Here is a 25,693-nt window from a genome sequence, read left to right as displayed (position 1 = left end):
AACTGTCCTAATGGCCTGAACATGGTGAACTTCTGTTGGTTCATGTTTTTTTAGTTTTGCCTCAGAGCCCTACCATCAGCTAGACACATGACAATTGTTGGTGACTAGTCCACACTTTTTTGTTAAAAAGAGCCAGGCATTTCTGGGTTTCCCTAGGCCACAACTACCACACAGTGGTTGATGCTCTGTTTCAGAACTGCACATGATTCTCCTATTTTATGTTTACGCCTATTTCATATCAATGGAAAACACAAAAAACCTGATTGTTTTGCTGTCATCCTCTGGATTTAGTGTAAATCGAATGTGTTACAGAGTTGTTAAACCAGACATTAGACACTACCTAGAATCTAGATTGTACCATCATATATTTGTTTATATGATGCTTTCAGATTATTTTTTGTTTCCTATTAAAATTATTTTTTTTCTTTATCCAGTACCCTTCTATATTATTTTTCCCATAACATTGTGCATAAGATAAAACTATACATGTGGAGGTTATTCAGATATTGGTTGTATTGAACAAATAAATTTGTTACTGCCTCATAGGCCCTTGTTGGTGGCCATTTCTCTTCATTTGACATGCTGTGACACTAAGGAAAATTTCTATAATTGAGAATTTGATATGCAGTTGTTTTGGAAGGTCTAAACTATCAGCCATGTGACAATCTAAACATGGTCACTAATAATGATAAATTTTATTCACAATGATTTAGATTTGCTTTTTTTTCTGATTTGGGAAAAATTAGACAATATAGAAAGCATACAAGAGTTTGAAATAAAGAATTTTGGGCAGTCACAGCGGTACACTCCTGTCATCCCAGCAACTCAAGAGGTCGAGGCAGAAGGATCCCAAGTTCAAGGACAGCCTGAGCAATTTAATGAGAACTTGTATCAAATTAAAAAATAAAAACACTGGGGATGCAGCTCAGTGATAGAGTATTTCTGGGTTCAAACTCTAGTAAAAACGAAGAACAGAAAGACATAAAGGAAGGAAGAAAGAAAGAAAAAAAGAAATTTGTTTCCTTTTACTTTCATTGTGTGTATATTCAATATAATTGATATGCATTTGCTTTTATTTTTCTTGGTATTCTTTTTTCCTTTTCATGTTAACATTTTGGTATACAGTCTTGCTTTTAAGCACATGTACATTTTTCCATAAAAATATAAGTGCACATTTATATTCTTTAGGAATTGACTTTATAAGCCTAATAGCTCTCATAAAAATGGCCACTTTTGGTTGCATGCATGGCTGATGAAGACAAAGGGTAGAGATGGAGGGCACTGTTTTGAAAGAAATAACTTCTGATGAGGATCTTGGAATTATTCTTCAGTTTCAGAATAAGTTGCTTCTGTTTTCCATTTTGATTTACATTTCTTCTAGGGTATAGATAATATCCTATACATCAGTACTTTTCAGACTTTTGAATTCTAATCTGAGAAACTTGTTAAAAATGTAGAAAATCTCCAGCCTAAACTTCAGAGGCTCAGATTTCCAAGGTAACCAGGCATTTGCTACTCTTGACTAATCAGCATTCAACTCTAGCTACTTCCCATTTCCACCCTGATCTCACTTTTGAGAAATCTCTCTTTAGGTACCATCCCAGGAAGACTCACCTAGGGCAAGCCTTATGATTTGTTATTTGGAGGCTCTTTTTCTGAATTTCAGTCTAAAACAGTGATGCAATGATGAGGTTTAACTTGGATGATGACAGTGCCAGCATACAGACTACTTCATTCCTGCAGTATGATTTTTGTTGTGTTTCCTCTAAAGATTCCTTTGCCCAGTTTCTTGTTAATTCTGCAAACCCTTGATGTCCTTCCAGTGGCTTCTTATCCTAAGTAGCTCAAATTGGCGTGTGTCACTTGCAAATCTATAACTACAACCAATACAGTAGATCTATATAAGGGTCTAGGAACTCACATTTTAAACTAGCTTTTCAGATGATTCTGATGTAGGTATGTCCTCAAACTACAATTTGAGAAATCCAATTCTGTGTCTTTAGTATTCTACATAGGTCCTGGTATCATGGTTTTCTTGCAGAAGGCACTCAATAAATGCTTACTTGATGAGTGAATGGATAAATTCCTTGTAAAGTAATCTGACCTCAGGTCTACTAATGTTAGATTTTTATCAAATAAATGAAGGAATATTGATTCCCTAAAGTTTTCTTGTTAGGTATATGTGTTTGGTTTACTTCATTATAGTTTTAAACCATAATGTAGTTTAGGAAGGACTATAACTGGCAAGAATTGGTAAGAATTCATGTTAGAATCTTGAAGAATGATGAAGAAATGAGATTTTTATAGGTGTGGCAATAGGTTTTTGGTTAGCTTTTGTGTTTGTTTTTTCTTTCTGAATGATCGTACAGATATTGAAATATTTGTGCATTTCATCAGTATTTTACATACCAAAAATAAATAAACCTAAGCAGACAGCTAATTAAACTCTTTTTTTCCTTGCTTAAGTAGGTTGAAAAGTATGTCAGTAGGTAATGAAATTTTTCATGACTTTGACCTTGGTGGTGACTTCTTTAAAAGTCAGAGCAAGGACTGTGCTATGATTACTTTTCTTTATAGAATTTCTCCATTCATAATTTCCTCAATGTTCCAAGAAGCCTTTATAAGTATTGGTGAAAAATATTCATAAGCGCTTCCTTTCTCATAAAACAGAGTGCTCTTATTATTTATACAACCTCAAGAAATGTGGGTACCTCAAAATATGAGTAAACCAAACACCTAGAGTTAGTTGACATTAGCCTATCTCTGGCTATATCTACCATGGTTTCCCACTACTAAATCCTCAAGCTTCCCCCACCCCCAATACTAGGAATTAAACCCAGGAATGCTCTACCACTGAGCTACATCCTCAACCCTTTTCTATTTTCAGACAGGGTCTTCCTAAATTGCTGGCTTTGAACTTGCAATCCTCCTACCTCAGCCTACCAAGTTTGGGGCAGCTCCCAATTTTTCTGAACTTCATATTTTTCACTTGTAAAATAGGCTGGTTATTCTCTAACATGATTTCCAGCTTTGACGTTCTGTGATTATATGATCCATGTATCCTGAAGTCAAGTTCCCTCAGCAATCTCTCTTATTTGGACCAACGAGAAACAGTATTGCATTGTTTCATCTCTGAGTCATTCTTACTGAAAAATAGTTTCAAAGAGCCTGCAGCATTGCTGTATATTTAGTGGAGAACAACTTGGAGAATTGCCCATTCAATATTTACTTTCAGGGTTGCATGCAGAATTCTCTACTCCATGAAGGCTGCTGAGATATTTCATGTAACTTCTTACAGATATCCTTCTCAGGGAATTTGGAACCTATCTGCTTAGACTGACTTGGCTACATTTCAGCAAATTTTATGACTCAAATGAGGAACTGATGGTAATACCTACCTGGTATTAAAGTCATTGGGGAGGTCATTTATAACATATGATAGCTTTTCTTTATCCCTTTATGGCAAAGATAGTTTTGCTTGAAGATGAAAGAAACATAAGGGGATGGAATTATAATAGCAACTGCAGAATGTTAGAACAGGAAAGAAGTTTGTTGTGGAGGCCTCAGGGGCTGCCTGAAATGAGTATAGTGGGAAAAGAACTCCATTTAGATAGAACCCTGAATTCTCATCCCAGCTTTAACCATTTCAATGAAGAGCAAATCTACTTTTGTCCATTTTACCTGCTAATCTTCTGCATAACTATAAAAAGTGTTCTGCTTCTAAGTGAAATTTTCACCTAGCAATCTACTCCAAGTCCCCATGTATAGATAAAGAGGCTCAAGAAGTTAAGTGCTTTGTTTTTGAGACAAGTCACTGAACATCTCTTGAATCGGCTTCTAATTTTCAAAAAAGGATTTTCAGGAAAAGAAATGTCACAGGTAGAGCAGAAGGTTTAGGTGGGAAAACCTGCAGTAATACAATGCTTATCTTTTTATATTTACAAAACACTAGTACATATAAATCATTTATCTTCACAATAGATTTGTGAAGTAAGCAGTGCAGGTATCATTAACCCCAAATTAAATGGAGGAAACTGACTCTGGGCAAGGTCAAGAATCACAGCTGTCACAGTCTCAACTAGAACTCACATCTTCTGATCTTGAACCCATACTTTTTATGTTACAGCGCAATGCAGATTAAAGACATATGTAAAATAAATGTGTCCACATATCTTGGAAACACGAGTTGATAGTGGGGAGAAGATCCACACACATTCTAGAGCCTGAGGATATGATTTGGCAACTGTGTACATTTCCCTAAAGTCATCCTCTGCTGTCATTGCTCACAGTCTGAATCATGCACATTGTTCCCATTGGGAGAACATTTGAACTGTACTCTGCCATGTGCTATTTTTAGCAACATCAATTTGCTAATTGTGAAGACCAAATTATCTTATTAGATCACAAGGAAATCTGCCCTTTGATTTTGTCAGGCTTTTGTTCCTACTGGTTAAAAATCTTTTGGTACTCCTTATAAGAATTTACTTAGCCAAAATGTGTAATGTGTAAGAAAGCTTGAAGATAAATTTTATCCTGTGTTAAAGCCTAATTTTTTTTCATTTTCTTCTCTCCTCCCATTCTTGACTCTTATCAACCTCCCTAATAATTATTAATTATTTAAAATGTAAAATATCTTTTTAAGGTTAATAATCAAACTTAAAAAGACATTAATCTAGCTGGGTGTGGTGACATACACCTGTAATCCCAGTGACTGAGGAGGCTGAGGCAGGAGGATTATGAGTTCAAGGCCAGCCTTAGCAAATTAGTGAGGCCGTAGGCAACTCTGTGAGACCCTATCTCAAAATAAAAAATTTAAAAGGACTGGGGACTCAGTGGTATGGTAACTTCGGATTCAAACCCCAGTTTAAAAAAAAAGAGAGAGAGAGACTTTAAATTGTAACCTTACAACATAGGACTCAATATGCAATAACAGACTGAAATATTTTAGAGATTAGATTGCAAAAATGAGGGAACATTTGAAAACTAGACTTTCTGGGAGAACAGTTGCATGGTACTTTTCCATGTAATGAATAAACCAGTTTGAAGCTTGAGGGTGAAAGTCACATTTGTTTGGCCTTTCTTGGTACTCTAAGAAAATGCCGTGGGTTCATTAAAGGTATACAATTAATGAACTGTGTAAAACACGGAGAAATCACTTTAACTAACTTCATAGAACAAAACCCAGAATCTCTAGTTAGACCATCTTGGGAGAACATGAACATATTTGAGAAATCGCGACTGTATTCTTAAACTAGGATTAATCAACAAGTTCTCTGTCTTTGAAAAAGTTGTCTAGATGACTGTCTTCTATAGGCTAGATGGAATTAAGATATTCAGGTAAGAAACAGAAAAGGAAGGTGAACAGGGAGATAAGTTCATATCCTTCTATTTACTCTGTCTAAGAGAACAACATATTAAGATTTTAATGGATGCTTCTATCTTTTGGGATGAGGTTCAAATAAGAAAGATAAAACCACAAATAATTGTGCCCTGAACAAGATTTGATTCATTTCTCTGTCACGTAAATGGAGTTTGGAAGTAAGCAGTCCAGGGTTGGGATGAGAGTTCTGCAATCATCAAAGACACACACTTTCTACCTGGTTGCTCTGCCACCCTTAGTACCTTCTACCTGATATCCCCAGAATCATTGTTCATGCTTCAGACATCAGCAAAGCTCTAATTCAGTCTATCGGTCATTCATCCCAATTCAGTAGGATTGGGTTCTTTCCAGCCCAAATGAAGGAGACAGAGATGAAGGCAACATGATTTCTCTAAAAGAAGTCTTCCAGGAAATCCCAAAGGACAATTTCATTACTACCTCATTGACTAGAATTTAATCAGATACCAGTGCCTACAATAACTAACAGCAAGAAAACTCATTTTTCTCCTCTTCTTTTGAGTGGCCATAAGCCCAGCTAAAATTAAGGTGCCATAGCTAAGGAAAGTCAGGGGAATGGTTATTTTGAGATTGTATCTGACACAGTCTTTTTTCACCATCATTTTGGTTACCAGTTGCCAACCACTTGGGTTTATACTGCAGGAGTTTGCTTGAAATACCCTTCTCTGGTCTAAACTCAAATGTAAACAAATAACTACTGCCTCCCATCTAGTGAAAGAGAGATGCATTTTTTTCACCTAAAATTTATTGGCAAATGCATCTTAAGATGTTATTCAGTACTGTATGCAGGTAGTTCTTTGTAGAACTCCTAAAACTCTATAGCATCCACCACTGTACCTCTAAATATATAAACCTTAATGTTAATGTTTCTTAAAATGACAGATGTCCAAATAAGCATATTCAAAACTGGTATGAATCTGTGTGCACCATGAGATTTTTCTGAGGGAATAAAACTGCCAAGGTAGTTCAAATCTAAACAAAGAAACATCTCCAAACATCCTGTTATTTGTTTTCTATCAAGGATCAAAGAATATTAGTTGAAGCCTGAAAAAATATGAACAAATTTGAGCCTTCATTTCAGAAAGATCTATGGGAGATCAAATCTAAATGCAATAGTTTAAAAAATATTAAAGCAAGAACAAAAGGTATAGATGTAACTGAACTATGCAGTTGCTATTTATTCTGTAAAGTTTTTAGATGAAGTGAAGGAAGTACTGCAGCTATCTCAATGAATCTATTTTAGAGCATAAATTCACAAAATTCATTTATTAATTTCATTAGCATGTTACTGACTCCAGATTAATCATCACTGTAGGACAAATATTTATTAAGTATCCACCATTTGAGGCATTGTGTGAAGAGAGGAATGAAGCAATATCTGCCCTCAAGGACTTTAGTTTGGTGATTTCTATTTACTAATAATTTTCACCCTCACAAATAACACTACCATTGTATTCTGTGATCTCAGAACTACGAATATATGATTAAGAGATGTGATTGGCTCTCCAAGGACAAAGTAAAAAGAGGGCAGGCTTAGGACTCAGAAAATATCCATTCAAAGCTCAGTTCTGTCACTTACTACCTGAGCCTTTGAAGAGATTACTTAACCTTCCTTAATTTTAATTTCTTCCTCTGAAAATAATGCCTACTTCTCAGGGCTGTTCTGAGGATTAAATGAGATAATGTAAATGTAGAAGGCATTCAAAAGCTGGTTGTAATTATTATAATTATTATTAATTATGGGGCTATTTCCAAGGGTGAATTGTTTTATACAATGTTTTGGTGAGCACACATGAGCAATACGCATGTGCTTGCTATGATCTGTACACTATTCTTTACTCAATAACGCAAGTGTCTTTTTAATTTTTAAACAGGAGTATTTTTAAGTATCACAACCAGCCTCTAAGGAAGTTATCATTATTATTCCCATTTTACATGTGAGCACATTGAGGCAAAAACAGGTCAAATAATTTGTCCAAGGTTACATAACCAACTGGCAAGGTTGAGATGTGAACCAAAGCACTACTTCTCCAAAATTGGTACTCTTCCTTTTATACCACATCACTACAAATCACTTCATTATTTAATCCATGAATCAAACATGGGAATGAAAAGAACTTTTTTTCAGTGATTAGTTTTTCATAAAGGAGCACAACCTTGCTACCTGGAGTAGGGTCACCTCAGAGTTAGGAGCATCCACACATCACAATATAAGAAATAAAACTTACTACATAACACATAGGAACCTTTGGCACTTGAGATCTGGCTTTCAGCATTGACAATAGTGTGTTCTTAATAATCCACTCTTCTGCTTAACAGTATTCCAGCCCCAAGAAAATACTTCTTTATACCTTTTGTCCTATGTACTTAAAGGAAAAGGCAACTATGTCTAAATGTGAAGAAGATTTGTGGATTGTATCACTGCCAAGTTTTGGGATGAACACCAGAAACTGGGGTGAATTTGAATAAGACAAGCACCTAGGTAGGATAAAAGACAAACTGCTGCTAAGATAGCAAGAGTGCAAGAGATTTTTGCATAATGCAGTATCATTTTCCAGTACACAATGCATTCATTTTCTTCTTCTTCTTCACATTTCAATTTGTGTTTCCAGAGCCTACTCATGAACTGGTATTTTATTTGCAATAACTGAATTTGGAGGCTGAGGAATATTTTGTAACATAAAACTATTCATATGTCTCTTAAATATGTAGGCTGTATATAGAATGCACAAAGTGTGATATCAATTCTTAAATTGGCCACTGATGGGCACTGAATGTGAGAAGTGAGAAAAGTCTTATTTTTATTAAAATATTTAACATGCAAATAAAATTTCAAAACAATTTTTGAAAAAATTTTTTCTTTGAATAATTTTTATTTAAAATGTTGCTATTCAATGAATTTCCCCCTTTTAATTTTAAGAGAGATAATTTTGAACACTTTAGAGAAATCATTTTTGGACATAAAATAATTTTTCAAATTTATTAACATTTATTTTACATTTTTGATGGAAAAATATTGAACACTTTTAATATGTTACACTTTGTTTTTTTAATCTTTTTTTGGGGGGAGAGTACTGGGGATTAAACTCAGGGGCACTCCACTACTGCCACATTCCCAGTCCTGTTTTGTATTTTATTTAGACACAGGGTCTCACTGAGTTGCTTAGCACTTGCCATTGCTGAGGTCAGTTTTGAACTTGCAATCCTCCCACCTCAGCCTCCCAAGCCACTGGGATCATAGTGTGTGCCACTGCACCGAGCTGTTTTTTAAGTCTTTTAGGACACTAAGAGTAAATCCAAGTTAAGGCAAAGTCAACTGAAGATGGAAAATATGAAGATGAAAGTAAAAAAAAAGTTGAAAAAGATAGTCAAGATATAAACATAGGACATATTTTTCTTTTTAACAGTTTGATTAATATTTTTTTCCTTTCCAATACTGGGGACTGAACCGAGGGATGCTCTACTGATATACATCCCCTTTTCCTTTAAGACAGGGTCTCACTAAATTGCCCAGGCTGATCCTCCTGCCCCAGCCTCCTAAGAAACTGGAATTACAGGTGAGTTGTATTCCCAGAAGCTGGGATTACACCATACCCAGTGATATATAACTTTAAAATATTCAGTGATCCAAGATGGCGGACTAGAGGATGATTGTATCTCCTGTCGCTCCAGAACCCAGGATTCAAGAAGGAGAGGCATTGAGAGACTCGGACTAACACAGGGTCACGGGGTGAGTCTCCCGTGACTTCACTGGGTGAAGCTCGGCCCGGGCGGCAGGCCCGGAGAGGGGCGGCTTATCAGAGCAGGGCAGGGCAGCTAGTCTTCCCCAGGCAGCCCTGCTCCCTTCAGCAGCAGGTTCCTTCCACGGCCAGCTTCTCGGAGCAGGCCGCCCAGTGAGAACATTCTGCACAGAACCAGCTCCAAGTCCTGGAGCCAGAGGCGAGCTCTGGCCCGCAGGCAGCATTTGGGACCAGGGAAGGACAGCCAGAGACTTCTCCAAGCAGGCCTGCTCCATCCGGCGGCAGGCCCCTTCCACGGACAGCTTCTCAGAGCAGACCACCCAGTGAGAACCTTTCCGCATAGAGCCAGCTCCAAGCCCTAGAACCAGTAGCAGGCTAGGGGCAGCTTTCTTTGGAAGCACTGCATTATCAAGTTCCTCCAAGACTTCAGGCTACTGAAGGCTGGGAGGTGATACACTGGAAATCTACAGGGACAATAAAAAGCCAATAAAGGAAATCTGCAATATCTCAGAGTCCCACTGATATCTGACCAATATGAGAAAACAAGGGAAGAAAATGTCCGAAACAAACCTAAATACTATATCAATAAAATCCAATGACAGCACAGCAGAAGAAATGTCAGAAAGGGAGTTCAGAATGTACATAATTAAAACAATCAGGGAAGCAAATGAGGAGATGAAAGAGCAAATGCAGGCATTGAAGGAGGAGATGAAAGAGCAAATGCAGGCATTAAATGATTGCACCAATCAACAGTTAAAAGAGCAAATACGGGAAGCAAAAGATCATTTCAATAAAGAGTTAGAGATACTGAAAAAATTTGGGAGATTGAGACAGGAGAATCACAAGTTCAGGGACAGCCTCAGCAACTTAGCAAGACATTGTTTCAAAAAGTTAAAAAATGGGGTTGGGGAGGTAGCTCAGTTGGTAGAGTGCTTGCCTTGTAAGCACAAGGCCCTGGGTTCTATCCCCAGCACCCCCCCAAAAAAAAGTTAAAAAGACTGGGGTTGTAGCCTGGTGATAAAGCACCCCTATGGTCAGTCCCCCAGTATCAAAAAACAAATAATGATAGGTAAGAGGACTTTAAACCCAGCGGTAAGGTTAAACCTTTCAAAGGAAGTGACATTTGACTTTAGTGGATAGTGGGAGAGAGCAATACAAATATTGGAGGAAAGATCATTTCACAAAAGGAAAGTAAGTACAATGACTCTTATGCAGGAATAAGATTAACTTGTTTATAGAAGAGCAAGGCAAGTATAGTAGAGAAAGAGTGAATAGGAGGTGACCTCAGAGATAAACCATGAAGAGTTTTATAAGGCATATTGAGAACTCCAGATAATATTCAGAGGTAGATGTCATATGAGAATAGCCAGTTAGCCCATTGGAACAAGCTAATAACTGCATGAAATAGGCTGTTTCCACCCAAGATCATTGGAACAAGACCCCCGATTGTCATGTTCTTCTTTGTATCTTTATTCTCTTGGCTATTTTATCCCCTTCGTCGAATTAATGTCCTTGATTGCTAATCAACACCTTTGTCCTTTACTCCTGGTATTCCCAAGACCCAGTCCTTGACAATTACCAGATATGGGACTAATTCAACAAACGCTGTTAAGGCTGAATAAACCTTACCCAAATTAAAGAAAAAAAGACTATTTGGGAAAGCCCAAATAGATTATGGCACATGTTTCTATTCTCTGGTTTTCAAAATCGAGGAATACAGCTTTAAAAGCCTTCCAAACTTAAACAATTTTTGTCTGAGTGTTTGTTTGCATTGCTATTACCAGATATATAATCTCCAGAGTTTTAAACAATCCTGCCCACCATTGTTAAACAAATGATAATACAACAAAAAGAACAAGATACTTTAGCAGTCAAAATGACTACCATAAGGATCCAAGATGGTGGACTAGAGGGTGACTGCATCTCCAGTTGCTCCAGAACCCAGGATTCAAGAAGGGGAGGCATTGAGAGACTTGGACTAAAATAGAGCCAAGGGATGAGTCTCCCCCACCCGGTGAAGCTCTGCCTGGGCAGCAGGCCCAGATTCAGGTGGCTTATTAGAGTAGGACAGGGCAGCTAGAGTCTTCCCCAGGCAGCCCTGAGCACTCTGGCGGTGGGCTCCTCCCGCATGGCCAGCTTCTCAGAGCAGGCCCCCCGTGAGAGCCTTTCCACACAGAGCCAGCTCCAAGCCCTGGAACCAGTAGCAGGCTAGGGGCAGCTTTCTTCGGAAACACTGCATTATCAAGTTACTCCAAGACTTCAGGCTACTGAAGGCTGGGAGGTGATACACTGGAAATCTACAGGGACACTATAAGTCAATACAGGAAATCTACAATATCTCAGAGTCCCATTGATATCTGACCATTATGAGAGAACAAGGGAAGAAAATGTCCCAAACAAACCTAGATACTATATCATTAAAACCCAATGACAGCACAGCAGAAGAAATGTCAGAAAGGGAGTTCAGCATGTACATAATTAAAACAATCAGGGAAGCAAATGAGGAGATGAAAGAGCAAATGCAGGCATTGAAGGAGGAGATGAAAGAGCAAATGCAGGCATTAAATGATTGCACCAATCAACAGTTAAAAGAGCAAATACGGGAAGCGAGATCATTTCAATAAAGAGTTAGAGATACTGGAAAAAACCAAACAGAAATCCTTGAAATGAAGGAAACAATAAACCAAGATAAAAACTCCATAGAAGGTATAACCAATAGGATAGAACACCTGGAAGACAGAACCTCAGATATTGAAGACAAAATATTTAATCTTGAAAACAAAGTTGACCAAACAGAGAAGATGGTAAGAAATCATGAACAGAATCTATAAGAATTATGGGATATCATGAAAAGGCCAAATTTAAGAATTATTGGGATTGAGGAAGGCCTAGAGAAACAAACCAAAGGAATGAACAATCTATTCAATGAAATAATATCAGAAAATTTCCCAAATCTGAAGAATGAAATGGAAAACCAAGTACAAGAGGCTTATAGGACTCCAAATATACAAAATTACAACAGACCCACACCAAGGCACATAATTATGAAAATACCTAACATACAAAATAAAGACAGAATTTTAAAGGCCACGAGAGAAAAGAATCAAATGACATTCAGGGGGAAACCAATAAGAATATCAGCAGATTTTTTAATCCAGACCCTAAAAGCTAGAAGGGCCTGGAACAACATTTACCACGCCCTGAAAGAAAACGGATGCCAACCAAGAATCTTATACCCAGCAAAACTTACCATCAGATTTGACGACGAGATAAGATCCTTCCATGATAAACAAAAGCTAAAGGAATTTACAGAAAGAAAGCCAGCATTACAGAACATTCTCAGCAAAATATTCCATGAGGAAGAGATGAAAAACAACGATGCAAATCAGCCACGGGAGGAACTAGCCTAAAGGAATAGCCAAATAAAGGAGAAACCAAATCATGTCAAAAAACAAAAATGAGTCAAATGACTGGGAATACAAATCATATCACAATAATAACCCTGAATGTTAATGGCCTGAACTCATCAATCAAAAGACATAGACTGGCAGATTGGATTAAAAAGAAAAATCCAACAATATGCTGCCTGCAACAGACTCATCTTTTAGAAAGAGATACCCATAGACTGAAGGTGAAAGGATGGGAAAAAACATACCATGCACACGGACACAGCAAAAAAGCTGGTGTATCCATCCTCATTTCAGATAATGCAGACTTCAAGCCAAAACTAGTCATAAGGGATAAAGAAGGACATTACATACTGCTTAAGGGAAGCATAAATCAGCAAGACATAACAATCATAAATATCTATGCCCCGAACATTGGCTCATCCATGTACGTCAAACAAATCCTTCTCAATTCCAGAAATCAAATAGACCACAACACAATAATACTAGGCGATTTTAACACCCTCTCTCACCGCTGGATAGATCGTCCAAACAAAAATTGAATAAAGAAACCATAGATCTTAATAGCACAATCAACAATTTAGACTTAACCGACTTATATAGAATATACCATCCAACAAAGAACGAATACACTTTCTTCTCAGCAGCACATGGATCCTTCTCTAAAATAGACCATGTTTTATGCCTCAAAGCTACTGTTAGCAAATACAAGAAGATAGAGATACTACCTTGTACTCTATCAGATCATAATGGATTGAAATTAGAAATAAATGACAGAATAAAAAACAGAAACTTCTCCAATACCTGGAGATTAAATAATACACTATTATATGATGAATGGATAACAGAAGACATCAGGAGGGAAATAAAAAAATTCTTAGAAGTACACGAGAACAAAGACACACCATATCAAAATCTCTGGGACACTATGAAAGCAGTACTTAGAGGAAGATTTATTTCATGGGGCACATTCAACAAAAGAAGTAGAAATCAACAAATAAACAACTTAACACTACAGCTCAAAGCCCCAGAAAAAGAAGAGCAGACCAACACCAAAAGTAGAAGACTTTAGTCTTTAAATAGTCTTTAATAGGAAATAGTTAAAATCGGGGCCGAAATCAATGAAATTGAAACAAAAGGAACAATCAGAAAAATTAACAAAATAAATAGTTGGTTCTTTGAAAAAATAAACAAAGTTGATAAACCCTTAGCCACACTAACAAAGAGAAAGAGGGAGAAAACTCAAATTACTAAAATTCGGAATGAACAAGGGAATATCACAACAGACACGAGTGAAATACAAAACATAATTAGAAGCTATTTTGAAAATCTATACTCCAACAAAACAGAAAACCTCAAAGACATCAACAAGTTTCTAGAGACATATGAATTGCCTAAACTGAACGAGGAGGACATACACAACTTAAATCAATTTCAAGCAATGAAATAGAAGAGGTCATCAAAAGCCTACCAACAAAGAAAAGTCCGGGACCAGATGGGTTCTCAGCCGAGTTCTACAAAACCTTTAAAGAAGAGCTCATTCCAATACTCCTCTCAAAGTATTCCATGAAATAGAGGAGGAGGGAACTCTCCCAAACTCATTCTATGAAGCCAATATCACCCTGATACCTAAACCAGACAGAGACACATCGAGGAAAGAAAATTTCAGACCAATATCCTTAATGAACATCAACGCAAAAATTCTCAACAAAATTTTAGCAAATCACATACAAAAATATATTAAAAAGATAGTGCACCACGATCAAGTGGGTTTCATCCCAGGGATGCAAGGTTGGTTCAAAATCTGGAAATCAATAAATGTCATTCACCACATCAACAGACTAAAAGTTAAGAATCACATGATTATTTCAATAGATGCAGAAAAAGCATTCAGTAAAATACAGCATCCCTTCATGCTCAAAACACTAGAAAAAATTGGGGTAGTGGGAACATTCCTTGACACTGTAAAGGCCATCTATGCTAAGCCCACGGCCAATATCATTCTAAATGGTGAAAAACTGAAAGCATTCCCCCTAAAACTGAAACAAGGCAGGGATGCCCTCTTTCACCACTTCTATTCAACATCGTCCTTGAAACTCTAGCCAGAGCAATTAGGCAAACCAAAGAAATTGAAGGGATATGAATTGGAAAAGAAGAACTCAAACTATCCCTGTTCGCTGATGACATGATTATATATTTAGAGGAACCTGGAAATTACACCAGAAAACTCTTAGAACTCATGAGTGAATTAAGTAAAGTAGCAGGTTACAAGATCAATGCTCATAAATTCAATGCATTTTTATACATAAGTGATGAATCTTCAGAAAGAGAAATTAGGAAAACTACCCCATTCACAATAGCATCGAAAAAAATAAAATACTTGGGAATCAATCTCACAAAAGAGGTGAAAGACCTCTACAATGAGAACTACAGAACACTAAAGAAAGAAATTAAAGAAAACCTTAGAAGATGGAAAGATCTCCCATGTTCTTGGAGAGGCAGAATTAATATTGTCAAAATGGCCATACTACCAAAAGTGCTATACAGATTCAATGCAATTCCAATGAAAATCCCAATGATGTGCCTTACAGAAATAGAGCAAGCAATTATGAAATTCATTGGAAGAATAAGAAACCCAGAATAGCTAAAGCAATCCTCAGTAGAAAGAGCGAAGCAGGGGGTATCGCAATACCAGATCTTCAACTCTATTACAAAGCAATGGTATTGGTACCAAAATAGACAGGTAGATCAATGGTACAGAATAGAGGGCATGGACACAAACTCAAATAAATATGATTTTCTCATATTAGACAAAGGTGCCAAAAATATGCAATGGAGAAAAGATAGCCTCTTCAACAAATGGTGCTGGGAAAACTGGAAAAGCATATGCAACAGAACGAAATTAAACCCCTATCTCTCACCCTGCACAAAACTCAACTCAAAATGGATCAAGAACCTTGAAATCAGACCAGAGACCCTGCATCTTATAGAAGAAAAGTAGGTCCAAACCTTCAACTTGTTGGCTTAGGATCAGACTTCCTTAACAGGACTCCCATAGCACAAGAAATAAAAGCAAGAATCAACAACTGGGATAGATTCAAACTAAAAAGCGTTCTTTCAACAAAGGAAACTATCAGTAATGTGAAGAGAGAGCCTACAGAGTGGGAGAATATCTTTGCCCTCATACTTCAGATAGAGTGCTGATTTCCAGAATATATAAAGAACTCAAAAAACTTTACACCAAGAATACAAATAACCCAATCTACAAATGGGCTAAGGACATGAACAGACACTTCACAGAAGAAGATGTACAAGCAATCAACAGATATATGAAAAATGTTCAACATCTCTAGTAATAAGAGAAATGCAAACCAAAACTATCCTAAGATTCCATCTCACCCCAATTAGAATGGCGATTATCAAGAACACAAGTAACAATAGGTGTTGGGGAGGATGTGGGAAAAAGGTACACTCATACATTGCTGGTGGGGTTGCAAATTAGTGCAGCCACCTTGGAAAGCAGTATGGAGATTCCTCAGAAAGCTTGGAATGGAACCACCATTTGACCCAGCTATCCCAGTCCTTGGCCTATACCCAAAGGACTTAAAATCAGCATACTATAGAGATACAGCCACATCAATGTTTATTGCTGCTCAAATCACCATAGCCAGATTGTGGAACCAACCTAAATGTCCTTCAATTGATGAATGAATAAAGGAACTGTGGCATATATATACAATGGAATATTACTCCACCATAAAGAATGATAAAGTTGACATTTGCAGGCAAATGGGTGAAATTGGAGAAAATCATGCTAAGTGAGAAATGGGAAATGAAGCAAAAACTAATAATTTGCAAAATGAATCAATTATTATTCTATAACATGCAACACAAATTACTGAAGCTCTTACTATTTTAACACCAACTTGCTTTAGACCCATAGACCACAAAATAAACCACAGATAGACTGATTTGACTATATTTACACAAACTCATGTTTTAGCAGTTCATCTAGGTTGCAAATATGAACCAATGCCTTCCTGGGCTACTTAACATTCACCATTAAGTTACCCTATTTTTAATACCAGCCCCTTCTTAAATCTGATAAGTATCTCTTCCTAACTCACACCTTTTGAGACATTTAAAAGTCAGTTACAGTAAAGTTTCTCCAAATCATAAACTTTAACAAATCCAGATTTTTCTGCAGCTCCAACAAATCCAGATTTTTAATGATCAAAAGTTTTTCTCATGATTTTTGTATGGAATACAGAAGGCTAAATTAGTGTCTCTTCCATGGCCACAGAGACAAACCCACACATCTTCAGTCATCTGATCCTTGACAAAGGTGTCAAAACATACATTGGAGAAAAGATAGACTTCTTAACAGATGGTGCTGGGAAAACTTGTTATCCATAGGTAAAAGAATGAAATATAGTGCGTTACAGGTGTACACCTGTAATCCCAGTGGCTCAGGAGGTGGAGACAGAAGGATTGGAAGTTCAGAACCAGCCTCAGCAACTCAGCGAGGCTCTAAACAACTCAGCGAGACCCTGTTTCTAAATAAAATACAAAAAAGGGATGGGGATGTGGCTCAGTGGTTAAATGCTCCTGGGTTCAATCCCTGGTACCAAAAAAAAAAAAGAAAAAAGAAAAAAAAAACCAGAATGAATCTGGATCCTTAGCTCTCACCCTGCACCACAAAAATCAACTCAAAATGGATCAAAGGCTGGATGCAGTGGCACACACCTGCAATCCCATCTGCTTGGAAGACTGAGACAGGAGGATCACAAGTTTGAAGCCAATCTCAGCAACTTGAGAAGCCCTGAGCAATTTAGCAAGACCCCAACTCAAAATGGAGTTGGGGATGTGGCTCATGGTTAAGCACCTGTGGGTTCAATTCCCAGTGCCAAAAAACAAAACAAAAAAAAAAAGGATCGAAGACCTAGAACTTAGCCCAGAAACTATGCAAATCCTAGAAGAAAATGTAGGGTCAGCACTCAGCTTTTAGGCACCAATAATGACTTTCTCAATAGGACCCAAAAGCTTAGGAAATAATGCCAAGAGTTAATAAATGGGATGGCATCAAATTAAAAAACTTCCCCACAGCCAAGGAAACAATTACAATATAAAGAGAGAACCTATGGAATGGCAGAAAATTTTTGGTAGCTTCTCTTCTAAAAGAGGATTAATATCCAGATTATGTAAAGAAGTCAGAAACCTTAACACTAAAAAAAAACAAATAACCCAATTAATAAATGGAAACATGAGCTAAACAGACATTTCTGAAAAGGAGAAATACAAATGGCTAACAAATATTTGAAAAAATATTCAACATCTTTAGCAATTAGGGAAATGCAAATCAAACCTACACTGAGATTTCATTTCATACCTGTCAGAATGGCAGTTATCAAGAACTAATAATAAATGCTAGAGAGGATGTGGAGGAAAAGGAATACTTTTAAACTTTGGTAAGATTGTATATTAGTACAACCACTGTGTAAATCAGTATGGAGCTTCCTCAAAAAGAGTAGGAATGGAACCACCATATGATCGAGCTATACCATTCCTTGGTATTTATTCTAAAGAATGAAAGTCATCATACTACAGTGATATATGTGTACCCATTTTTTATCGCAATACAATTCACAATAGCCAAATTATGGAATCAGGCTAGGTGCCCATCAGTGGATGAACTGATAAAGAAAACATAGTATGTGTGTATATATTTGTATATACACACACACCCAAAAGAGAATGGATAAAGAAAATGCGGTATGTATATATATATATATACATACAATGGAGATTTATTCAACCATAAAGAAGAATGAAATTATGTCATTTGCAGGAAATGGACAGAACTTGAGACCATTATGTTAAGTGAAATAAGCCAAAGTCAGAAGGTCAAGGGTCATATATTTTCTCTCATGTGGAAGCTAGAGAGGAAAAAGGAAAAGAAAGGTGGGGGCAGGGTAGGGATCTCATGAAAGTCAAAGATCATTAAAGGAAAGGGACTAGGGAGTAGAAGAAGAGGGAGAGGGAAGTGCTGGGGAATGATACTGGCCAAATTATTATATTGCACAAATATGTAACAACAAATCCCATCTTTATGTACAACCTTAATGCACCAACAAAAAAAATATATCCATGGCCTAATTCTCAGAATCTGAAAATTTATCTTACATGGTAAATAGGATGCTGCAGGCATGATTAAGTTAATGGGAGAGATCATCCCAGATTACCTTTTTTTTACCAACTGAGCTATCTCCCCAGTCCCACCAGATTATCTTATTGAAACTGATACAATCATATGGTCCTTATGAAAGGAAGACAGGTAGTCAGAGGGAGGAGAAGGATATGTGATAACAAAAACAGAGATGAGTGATGTTGTCATAAGCCAAGGAAAGTCAGTCACCTCTAGAAGCTGAAAGAACAAGAAATGGATTCCCTTCTTGAACTGTCAGAAGGAACCAGCTCTGTCAATGTCTTATTTTTAGCCCCATTAGACTGATTTTAGACCTCTAACTTAAAGTAAGGCCTGATTAGGCCTGATTCACAAAAGGCTGATAGAGATTAGAAAACAAAAATCTCACAAAAATAATTATACTTGTTCATAGCACTTAGCCCAACAGCAAGATCAAAAGAAAATGAGCTAATAGGTAAAGGACATTATAATATTGACATCAGAGACAGAAGAGGGATATAGATTCTAGATATAGGAAGTAATTTGCATAGGATTTAGTAATAAAATGGATAGGGTAACAATGCAAAATTTGGGTTGATTCCTTGGTTTCTAACCTGGGCTGCCTGAATGTCTCATGATGCTATTCTCTTAAAAAGAAACCTAGAATGAAAAAAAAAAAAAAAAAAAAAAAAGAGAAAAAAAAAAAAAAAAACCTAGAATGAGAGGAATTTGGGGAGATATGAGGGAGAAAATATAATCAGTTTGGACATCTCAGTTTTTATAAGTAAAAAACAAAATTGTAGCAGGTTTAGGTTCACAGCAAAATTTAGTGTAAAATACAAACAATTTCCATATAGCTTCTGTCTGCACACATGTACAAACTCCCCAACTATGGACATTATGTGCTACGGTGGTGCATTTGTTACAATCAATAGTACATTATTGACACATCATTGCACCTAGAGTCCATAATTTACATTATGGCACAATCTTGGTATTGTACATTCTGTGAATTTTGACAAACATGATGATGTGTACCTACCATTATTGTATACAGTATATATACAGTATAGTATATAGTGTGTATATATGTGTGTATATATATATATTTGTGTATATATGTATATAATTGTCCTAAAAATTCTCTATGTTCTCCTAATCATGCCTTCCTTTCCCTAACCACTGACAGCTGCTCATTTTTACCTTCTCCATAGTTTCCCTTTTCCAGAATATCATATTTGTGGAATCATACAGTATGTGGCCTTTTCAGATTGGCTTCTTTCACTTAGTAATATGCATTTAAGATTCCTCTATGTCTTTTCATGACTTCATAGCTCATTTGTTTTTAGCACTGAATAACACTCTCTTGTCTAGATGTATCACAGTTATTTTTCTATCCACTTACTAAAGGACATCTTGGTTGTTCCCAGATTTGGGCGATTATGAACAAAGTTGCTAGACATTCATGTGTTTTTGTGAGAGTGGACATAAGTTTTCAATTCATTTGGTAAATACCAAAGAATGCAATTGTTAGTGATACGATATGTTTAGTTTTCTAGAAACTACCAAACTGTCTTCCAAAGGGGCTGTGCCATTTTGCATTCCCACCAGCAATGAATGAGTTTTCTGTTGTTCTACATCCTTGCCAGCTTTTGTTGTTATCAGTGTTTTGAATATTGGCTATTTAAACAGGTGTATACTTCTATCTTATTGTTGTTTTAACTTGCATTGACCCAGTGATACATGATACCAGACTTCTTTTCAAACACTTACTTTCCATCTTTATTTCTTGTTTGGTGAAATATCCTGTTATGGTGTAGATATGAGGTGTCTCCTATTGATGCAGGAGTGTATGGAGGTGAAGTGATTAGAATTGTGAGAATTATAACCTCATTAGTCCATCCTAGTTTGAATGGACTAACTGGGAGGTAACTGGGTAACTGTAATAACTTGGCTGGAGGAGGTAGGTCACTGGAGATGTGCCTGGGAAGAGTTATTCTTCCCTCAGCCCCTTCTTCTTCCTTTCTCTCTCTCTCTGCTTCCTGACCTGGCCACAAGCTGAGCAGTTGTTCCCCATAGTGCCCTTCCCCGATGATGTGCTGTTTTTATCATGGAGTTGGTTGTGTATAGACTGAGACCTCTGAAACCATGAACCTCACATAAACCCTTCCTACTCTACAATTGTTCTGGTCAGATCTTTTAGTCACAGTGGCAAAAAAGCTGACTAAAACACTTGACATTTTGACAATACCGAGTCTTTTGTTTGTGTGTTACTGGGGATTAAACCCAGGGCTCTTAACCACTGAGCTACATTCCCAGTCCTTTTTATTTTTTGAGACAGAGTCTCACTAATTTGCTTAGGGCTTTGTTAAGTTGCTAAGGCTGGCTTTGGACTTGCAATCTTCCTGTCTCTGTCTCCCAAGTTGCCAGGATTACAGGCATGCACCACCATGACAGGCAGCTTTCTGTTTTAAAAGTTATTAATTATTGATATAATTTATTTAATACATAGAGTCCTACTCAGATTTTTTTTTTTTTTTTTTTTTTTTTTTTTTTTTTGTGGTGCTGGGGGTTGAACCCAGGGCCTTGTGCATGTGAGGCAGGCACTCTACCAACTGAGCTATATCCCCAGCCCGGCCTACTCAGATTATGTATTTATTCTTGTGTGAGTTTTTGCAAACTGTGACTTTGAAGGAATTAGTTCATTTCACCAAGGTTATCAAATATGTGAGCATTCAGTTGTTCATAACATTCCTTTATTGACCTTTTAATGTCCATGGACATCTGGAGTATTATCCCTTCTTTAATTTCTGGTATTAGTCATTCATTTATGTCTTTTTCCCTTTTTACTGAGTTAGCTTGTCTAAAGGTTTATTGAGTTTATTGATTTTTTTCAAAGAACCAGTCACTGATTTTCTTGATTTTTCTCTATTCATTTTGTTTTCAAATTCATTAATTTCATTATTTATTATTCATTAATTTCATTAATAATTATTTATCTTCTGCTTAGTTTGCATTTCATTTGCTGTTCTTTTTTTGGTTTCCCAGGGTGGGAGCTTAGATTCCTGATTTTAAATCTTTCTTCTTTTCCAATGTGTGCATTCAATGCCATAAATTTTCCTCCTTGGGCTAGGGCTGTACCTCAGTGATAGAGTGCTCGCCTTAAATCTGTGAGGTGCTGGTCTTGATCCTCAACATCACATAAAAAAAAATAAATGAATAAATAATGTTATTGCATCCATATACATCTAAAAAATATTTTTTAACGGATATCAGCAGATTTTTCAATCCAGACCCTAAAAGCTACAAGGGCCTGGAACAACATTTTTCAAGCCCTGAAAGAAAATGGATGCAAACCAAGAATCTTATACCCAGCAAAACTTACCTTCAAATTTGACGATGAAATAAAATCCTTCCATGATAAACAAAAGCTAAAAGAATTTACAAAAAGAAAGCCAGCATTACAGAACATTCTCAGCAAAATATTCCATGAGGAAGAGATGAAAAACAAAGAAGCAAATCAGCAAAGGGAGGAATTATCCTAAAGGAATTGTCAAATAAAGGAGGAAACAAGTTGTGTCAAACAAATAAATAAATAAAATTTAAAAAATGAACCATATGACCGGGAAACCAAATCATATCTCTATAATAACCCTGAATGTTAATGGCCTGAATTCATCAATCAAAAGACATAGACTGGCAGATTGGATTAAAAAGAAAGATCCAACAATATGTTGCCTGCAAGAGACTCACCTCATAGAAAAAGATACCCATAGACTAAAGGTGAAAGGATGGGGAAAAACATACCATGCACATGGACTCAGCAAAAAAGCTGGAGTATCCATCCTCATTTCAGATAATGTGGACTTCAACCCAAAGTTAGTCAGAAGGGATAAAGAAGGTCATTTCATACTGCTTAAGGGAAGCATAAATCAGCAAGATATAACAATCATAAACATCTATGCCCCAAACAGTGGCTCATCCACGTATGTCAAACAAATCCTTCTCAATTTCAGAAACCAAATAGACCATAATACAATAATACTAGGTGATTTTAACACGCCTCTCTCACCACTGGACAGATCTTCCAGACAAAAATTGAACAAAGAAACGATAGATCTCAATAACACAATCAATAATTTAGACTTAACGGACATTTATAGAACATACCATCCAACCAAGAGCGAATACACTTTCTTCTCAGCAGCACATGGATCCTTCTCTAAAATAGACCATATATTATGCCACAAAGCTAATGTTAGCAAATACAAGAAGATAGAGACACTACCATGTATTCTATCAGATCATAATGGATTGAAGTTAGAAATAAATGAAAGAGTAAAACACAGAAACTATTCCAACATCTGGAGATTAAACAATATGCTATTATATGATGAATGGATAACAGAAGATATTAGGAAGGAAATTAAAAAATTCTTAGAGGTAAATGAGAACAAAGAAACATCATATCAAAATCTCTGGGACACTATGAAAGCAGTACTTAGAGGGAAATTTATTTCATGGAGCGCATTTAATAAAAGAAGTAAAACTCAACAAATAAACGACCTAACACTACAGCTCAAAGCCCTAGAAAAAGAAGAACAGAACAGCACCAAAAGTAGTAGAAGACAGGAAATAGATAAACTCAGAGCTGAAATCAATGAAATTGAAACAAAAGAAACAATACAAAAAAATTGACAAAATAAATAGTTGGTTCTTCAAAAAAATAAACAAAATTGATAAACCTTTAGCCACACTAACAAAGAGAAGACCAGAGAAAACTCAAATCACTAAAATTTGGAATGAACAAGGAAATATCACAACAGACAAGACTGAAATACAAAACATAATTAGAAGCTATTTTGAAAATCTATACTCCAACAAAATAGAAAATTTCGAAGACATCAACAGGTTTCTAGAGACATATGAATTGCCTAAACTGAACGAGGAGGACATACACAATTTAAATAGACCAATTTCAAGTACTGAAATAGAAGAAGTCATCAAAAGCCTACCAACAAAGAAAAGTCCGGGACCAGATGGGTTCTCAGCCGAGTTCTACAAAACCTTTAAAGAAGAGCTCATTCCAATACTTCTCAAAGTATTCCATAAAATAGAAGAGGAGGGAACCCTCCAAAACTCATTCTATGAAGCCAATATCACACTGATACCTAAACCAGACAGAGACTCATCAAGGAAAGAAAATTTCAGACCAATATCCTTAATGAACATCGACACAAAAATTCTCAACAAAATTTTAGCAAATCACATACAAAAATATATTAAAAAGATAGTGCACCACGATCAAGTGGGTTTCATCCCAGGGATGCAAGGTTGGTTCAACATCAGGAAATCAATAAACGTAATTCACCATTAATAGACTTAAAGTCAAGAATCATATGATTATTTCAATAGATGCAGAAAAAGCATTTGATAAAATACAGCACCCCTTCATGCTCAAAACACCAGAAAAAATAGGAATAGTGGGAACATTCCTTAACATTGTAAAGGCCATTTATGCTAAGCCCATGGCTAATATCATTCTAAATGGTGAAAAACTGAAAGCATTCTCCCTAAAAACTGGAACAAGGCAGGGATGCCCTCTTTCACCACTTCTATTCAACATCGTTCTTCAGACTCTAGCCAGAGCAATTAGACAAACCAAAGAAATTAAAGGGATACGAATTGGAAAAGAAGGACTCAAACTATCCCTGTTTGCTGATGACATGATTATATATTTAGAGGAACCTGGAAATTCCACCAGAAAACCTTAGAACTCATAAGTGAATTCAGTAAAGTAGCGGGTTACAAGATCAATGCTCATAAATCCAACGCATTTTTATACATACGTGATGAATCTTCAGAAAGAGAAATTAGGAAAACTATCCCATTCACAACAGCCTCGAAAAAAATAAAATACTTGGGAATCGATCTCACAAAAGAGGTGAAAGACCTCTACAATGAGAACTACAGAACACTAAAGAAAGAAATTAAAGAACACCTTAGAAGATGGAAAGATCTTCCATGTTCTTGGATAGGATGAATTAATATTGTCAAAATGGCCATACTACCTAAAGTGCTATACAAATTCAATGCAATTCCAATTAAAATCCCAATGACGTACCTTACAGAAATAGAGCAAGCAATTATGAAATTCATCTGGAAGAATAAGAAACCCAGAATAGCTAAAGCAATCCTTAGCAGGAAGAGTGAAACGGGGGGAATTGCAATACCAGATCTTCAACTCTACTACAAAGCAATAGTAACAAAAATGGCATGGTATTGGTACCAAAATAGAAAGGTAGATCAATGGTACAGAATAGAGGACACAGTCACAAACCCAAATAAATACAATTTTCTCATACTAGACAAAGGGGCCAAAAATATGCAATGGAGAAAAGATAGCCTCTTCAACAAATGGTGCTGGGAGAATTGGAAATCCATATGCAACAGAATGAAATTAAACCCCTATCTCTCACCCTGCACAAAACTAAACTCAAAATGGATTAAGGACCTCGGAATCAGACCAGAGACCCTGCAGATTATAGAAGAAAAAGTAGGTCCAAATCTTCACCTTGTTGGTCTAGGATCAGACTTCCTTAACAGGACTCCCATAGCACAAGAAATAAAAGCTAGAATCAACCACTGGGATAGATTCAAACTAAAAAGATTTCTCTCAGCAAAGGAAACGATCAGCAATGTGAAGAAAGAGCCTACAGAGTGGGAGAATATCTTTGCCAATCATACTTCAGATAGAGCACTAATCTCCAGAATCTATAAAGAACTCAAAAAACTCTACTCCAAGAATTCAAATAATCCAGTCGACAAATGGGCTAAGGAAATGAATAGACACTTCACAGAAGAAGATCTACAAGCAATCAACAAACATATGGAAAAATGTTCACCGTCTCTAGTAATAAGAGAAATGCAAATCAAAACCACCCTAAGATTCCATCTCACCCCA

General features: G+C 36.5%; 1 protein-coding gene across 8 annotated transcripts in view; it reads right to left on the bottom strand.

Moving 5' to 3' along the window:
• LOC306640897 (uncharacterized protein) overlaps positions 1–25,693 on the bottom strand; it is a 79,103-nt gene that overhangs the window by 27,472 nt on the left and 25,938 nt on the right. Inside the window, exon 4 of one of the 8 annotated variants that reach the window (XM_079105632.1) lies at positions 12,794–12,865. The exons of the other annotated variants lie outside the window; for them this stretch is intronic. Within the exon in view, the coding sequence (XP_078961758.1) occupies positions 12,794–12,865 (72 nt within the window). The remainder of the gene's footprint in view (positions 1–12,793; positions 12,866–25,693) is intronic. 8 annotated transcript variants of the gene reach the window in all.

The sequence above is a fragment of the Sciurus vulgaris genome (genome assembly GCF_902686455.1).
Source record: "Sciurus vulgaris genome assembly, chromosome: 11".
NCBI lineage: Eukaryota > Metazoa > Chordata > Mammalia > Rodentia > Sciuridae > Sciurus > Sciurus vulgaris.
The sequence above is the reverse complement of the archived record's forward strand: the minus strand, read 5'-3'. Positions and strand labels throughout refer to the sequence as shown.